The sequence below is a fragment of the Sinocyclocheilus anshuiensis genome, unplaced genomic scaffold (genome assembly GCF_001515605.1).
Source record: "Sinocyclocheilus anshuiensis isolate Anshui unplaced genomic scaffold, SAMN03320099.WGS_v1.1 scaffold4906, whole genome shotgun sequence".
Lineage (NCBI taxonomy): Eukaryota > Metazoa > Chordata > Actinopteri > Cypriniformes > Cyprinidae > Sinocyclocheilus > Sinocyclocheilus anshuiensis.
This window is the reverse complement of record NW_015549965.1, coordinates 493-6,147: the sequence shown is the minus strand read 5'-3', so window position 1 is coordinate 6,147 and position 5,655 is coordinate 493. Positions and strand designations below refer to the sequence as shown.

General features: G+C 38.1%; 1 protein-coding gene across 1 annotated transcript in view; it reads right to left on the bottom strand.

The window, feature by feature from the left end:
• Positions 1-3,036, bottom strand: part of LOC107660962 (neurexin-2-beta-like) — a 33,711-nt gene extending 30,675 nt beyond the window's left edge. The window contains exons 1-2 of the mRNA XM_016450402.1: positions 2,973-3,036; positions 2,465-2,554 (exon numbers count right to left, since the gene is read on the bottom strand). Of these exons, the coding sequence (XP_016305888.1) occupies positions 2,465-2,554; positions 2,973-3,036 (154 nt within the window). The remainder of the gene's footprint in view (positions 1-2,464; positions 2,555-2,972) is intronic.
• Between the last annotated feature and the right edge of the window lie 2,619 nt (positions 3,037-5,655).

The following is a 5,655-nucleotide window of genomic DNA, read 5'->3' as shown; positions in this document are numbered from 1 at the left end:
CCCCACATGCAGCAGAATGACAATAAAGCTCAACTTGACTTGACTTGACTTGTTAGTACTGTAACAGAAATCTACAGGCGCAAATAGAAAAAGTCTAATGAAAAAAGCACTTAGATGTGTAATTTGCAGTGGTGGACGAAGTACACAAATTGATATATTATAAGGAGTAATGAGAAGTTTTATGAAATGTAGTGAAGTAAAAGTTACTCAAAATAAATCTACTCCAGTAAAGTACAGATACTTGAAAAATTTACTTAAGTACAGTAACGAAGTAAAACTACTCCGGTACTGTCCACCACTGGTAATTTGGGTGCTCTCTTTCCACTATTCTGAAAGAATTCAAGTTATATAAGCAAAATAGCCTAAAATCTCAAAACTGAAATGAAAACAACAAAACAAAAAAACAATGGTTTTATCTGTGGCATCTTGCCTTAACATTCTCCTGCATGATAAGCGGGATACATTTATTTCTTTAGACTAACATCACTGATGATTTATTCTCAATAAGAGCAGGAATTAATGACTGAGTTTGAGTTCATGTTGACTTTCGAAAACCCTACACCCAAACTGAACGCTCAATAGTCCAAACTGCATTCACAGACAAACACATGATGGTTCACACAGTAAATCAACACATCAGACATGTAGACGTTAAAGGGACCGTATTCCCTCCACAAACGCTACAGACGAACGAGCAGAGCGTTTAGTCAATGAATCGGATTCAGGCACAAAAATCGTTCAGTGTTTAACCCTCTGAGTTTCATTCAAGCGTTACGTGCAGGTTAGTTTGGCGTTCTGTTTAGATGGTTCTGCTTTGACTAATAATCCGTATTCTTCATCTGATCTGCGCTCATTCGGTTATGTGAGTTTAGAAACAGGTTTATGACTGAGGGCTTCAATCCAATGAAAACTAAATGCTAGCGGCTGAAGAGAAGAAGAGCGGAGGCCCTCAGAGTTTAGAAGAACGCTTGGTTAAATTCTGCTTAACCTTTACGTTTCCCTGTCGGTTAACTCATTTAACCCTTTGAGTTGACAGACCGTCCACTACTCTGATATACTCACACACTTCTGCCACCTCAAGCTCTTTTACAGAAAGGTACAGATTGAGATAATGTTAAAATCGACTGACAGCATCCTACAACTCAACGCTTCAACAGACTGAGCGTTCAGTCAAATGACTATCTGTGCTCATTTCAGATCTTGTATTGAACCTGGAACTTTGCTTTACAAAATTTGTTTTGTTATACATCTACACAACTGTATAACAATTTTATTATACATCTATATAAACGTCTTTTATATTTTACTCGTGAAACTTTTGCCCACACTGCAAAAAGTGAAGTTCTTGCTCAGTATTTTTGTCTTGTTTTTCAGTACAAACATCTAAAGCATTCTTGAATCAAAATACGTTTACTGGAGATGGCATACGATAAGAAGTCTTCTTTTCTCAGAAATTTATCAAAATTAAAAACAAACGGCTGGCAATGGAGTCAAAGATTCACTTATATCAAGTTTCTTTTCTAACTCAGTTGGCAGATATTTGTTGTTAATTTTTAACAGTTTCCCAGAAAACAAGACTTCTGTCATTTTGCATCTCAAGTAGTCTTGATTTAAAAATGCTTCGATATTTGTGTCCCGGAAGACAAGACAAAAATACTTTTAGCAGTGAATAAGACACACGACGTCAGTTTCCTCAACAGGCTGAAATTTTTAAATAGTAATAGTAAATAGTAAAAAATTGGCCACATGTTGTACTTTTTTATGTTGCAAGCTGATTCTTGCATTAACATTCAGAAAACATCCATGACATGCTGGCTAGTCGAAGCTAGAACTACATGAGACTTCTAACGCCCGGCAGTGCTGTAAGTTTTGCCCTCAGGGTGGGTGTGTCCTCAGAAACAGGAAGTGAATTACCAGGAAACTCGAATGAAACAGCTAGTTAGGACCTCCTGGACTCAAGGGGTTAAAGTTGGAATCAATTTAGATAGAACGACGAGAGCAAAGACGAAACAGAGGCACTGAAATAGAGTCCCTTTAACTGTGCAGTTTAGATGGTTGTGAATCAGTTCCTGCTCGATTAGGACGTTTCACAACAGTAAACAGCTGTGCGTGTTGTTGGGAGGTTAAGAGAGGGTTATGTGGGGGTTATTGGTAAGGTTAATACTCTGTAGAAGTGCAGTCCCATCGTCAGATGACAGAACGAATCCACAGATCTGAGGATCGCAGCGTTCGTTTGCCCTTCACAACTGATTCGTGTACATATTTCACAATGAGCACTTCTTTAGGTGCAAACTATGAATTAAGAGTAGTAAGGCACTGGTAATGTTGTTTTCTCCTCCTTTTAAATCCCAGTTTGCTTTTCGCATGTAAAAAGCTGCGTCCATGGGCCTGCACTTCGTCCAGAGATGTGTTTAGCGTGATTAGACAGACCGTTCGTTAGTGGGGTTTGGTGCTGTTTAATTACCTTTGTCGAGTAGCCACTCGTCAACTACCCGACCGAGTCGGTACGGGATTCTTTGCCTAGCAATAGCCAGCCGTTCACTATCAAAGCTCCCTTTGAAGAACAAACAAATTCAACAGGTTACAATCTGGAAGGTCAAAGGTTAAAGATTAGAGGTTAGAGAGAACGCCTTTAAAATCAGATTTAACACCCTCAAGGCTTTAAAACATCGTTTTGGAGGTTAGAAAGTCAAGCAAGCTCTGGTTACCATGTGTTTTAACATGAGTTAAGCATATTTATGAGTCATTTTAGAGGTTGAATGTTACTTCTGGATAATTACAGTGCATTAAAGAGTCTTGGTGAACGTGGAAAAGCAACCACTGTCGTTCTCATTAAAAATACATAGGAACATTTTCATATCAGAGTACTGGATCGTCAACCAGTCCTGCTGAACATCAAAGAGTGAAAGACGTTTTCTGTGTGGGGTCAAACGATCACATGTTCTTGAGCGCTTTGATTTACAGCATCACACCAAAGCCGTTTCGTTTGTAGATACCTGCAGCATTAGAGAGAAGGTGAGGATGTGCAGAGCTCATCGTGATTCATATATAAAAACACAGCGAGAATGTGCACACGTCTGCTGGAGATCAACCATCCCGAGTGAGAGTTGGTTCATAGTGAAATCAAACCTGTCCATTCTTTAATTAGCTGCAGCCATCTTTCCTCTCTCTCTTTAATGAAGTCACTCGTAGCAGAGCGACTGCCTCTTAATTGCTCCTGCAGCTCGACTGCAAATGATCTAATCAAAATCCCCTACTCACAATCCCCGTCGGCCTTCGCTTAGAGCCCCTCAGCTTTATTAGCGAGATCAAATAAGCCTGGATCATATGTAAATACATCGAGCATTTAGGAACGGATCTGTCACAGAGCGATGCGTCTCTGATTCTGCTTCAACATCAGCGCTGGACCTCAAGTGTTCGTCACAGTCCTCAAACACGTAACACGATCACGCATGTGTGTGTTTATGGGCTCTGACGGCAGCTATCAGATGGTTTCTTTCAGGGGTGTAAAATACTTTTTACTTGATTACTGGACGTACATATTATTTTGGGCAATTTGTACTTTACTCAATTGCAATTAAAACTGAATATTTGTACTAACTTTACTTAAGGCAAGACACGCTATGCAAAACCATTGTTATTTTCATGCACTGCTCAATTGAGATTTTGGTCTATTTTGCTTTCATGTCTTCTTTCAGACTAGAGGAAAGAAATTTTTTTGTTTATTACACTTTATCTATTTGCGGCTGGATATTTCAATAACAGTACATATGTTTAAAAGTTTTTTCTCCACTTTAGTAACACTTGCATACACCAAAACTTAGAGTTGAATTCCTCTCTATATTCTGGAGGTTTGTTCATGTGTCATTCACACTGATTTATATTTAGCATTTTATTCCTACTGAAATTAGATTTTTTTTTCTCTGTCTAATGATAGTATTTTCTGATTTATACAGGGATAAAAAGAGAAATCCAAACTCTAATAAGTCAACGAAAACAAACAAGAATTTTGAACTGGGCTTCATCCAGTGTTTAGAGTTATGTTCTGAAATATTGAATATGCACATATTGGTGCATTTTTAAACATATCATTTGTTTCACATAATCAATATAATTTTACATAATGTACTGTGATTAATGAACTGGGGAAGTAAGGTGAAAGCTATTTGTTTGAAAAAAACAGTACTTGTTATTTCTTGTAGATTACTTCTACTGTTGTAATACTTAAGTACAATTTAAAGTTGTACTTTTTTACTGTCACTCAGTTTTTGGACAGACACTTGTACTTTTAAATGAGTATTGAGAATTTTCACTCCCTACTTTATTATTTAAAAGTTCTATAACAGATTTTTACTGGTATAATTTGAGTACTTTTTACACCCCTGGTTTCTGTTATATCTGAGATCAGCGTGAGACTGAGCGAGTGTTTGTGCGGTAGAAACAGCCTCATAGGGTTTATATGAAACACATCAGAGGCGTTTTATTCTCTCGTTTCACAAGAGTCTTATCTTGGAAAGTGAAATCCTCATTCTGTGCGGAGGAAACGCTTTCCTCTTTATCTGCGGTGTCATTTCAAACGCAGCAGCTCGTCTTTGTGTTACTGGAAATACAGGTCTGATTGTGACGGTGATGTGATGAAGGCAGAGATCTCACGCGGAAAGCAGACCGTGTACAAAACCGTGTTTGTTTTTGTGAAAAGTGGGGACATCCCATAGGCGTAATGGTTTTTATACTGTACAGACCGTATATTCTATTGCCCTACACCAACCCTACCCCTAAACCTACCCCTTACAGGAAACTTTGTGCTATTTCAGATTTTCAAAAAAACTCATTAGGGTTTTTATCACTAGGGTTTGGAACGAGTCCCTCATTCACAAATAATAATTAATAAAGTACTTCTACTTTACATGAAATGAAAACACAAATTTTCAAAAAAACAAAACACAAGAATAAAATAAAATAAAATTAAAAAGATTAAAAAACATGAACATGAAGTACTCCATTGTGAGAAAAGAAAAAAAGACTAAAATAAAATCTCTCTCACTTTGCTGCTTGTCAATTCTCTGCATTGTCTTGTGCCAATAAATGCAAAAATGACCAAAAAAAGAAGAAGAAAGAAACATAAAAAAATAAATAAAACAAACAAATAAATAAATGAATAAAAATAAGATAGAATAATCCACACTAAATTTAAACGGCCCCACTGTGAGCAGGCCTTGTAATCGCACTAATGCTGCGTTCACGTCACGACAGAATTACCGTAATTACACAATTCTCATCTATGGCAACGCTTGTAAAGCCACAGAGGATTCCGGTGGACGTTATGTGTGTTTAGCTGATATTCACACACTGTATTATTAAGACATTATCAACAGTAAACGACAGCAAACCTCAGCGACCTTCAGCCTGACAAACCTCCACTTAGAAACCTGTTCCCATTAAATACAGCCTGTTACTATGACAACGACCAGGCGGGCCGGTCCTGCAGGATCTCCGTGTGCCAGCAGGAGACGCCAGAAGCTTCCGCTCCTCATTCTACCCACAATTCCACTGCAGACTCCCTCTGCGCTAACTGGGTCACTGGATATTTATATTTCTCCAGTCCGTGCTGCTGCTGCTCCTCACGTCATTAACACACACACACACACTCACACT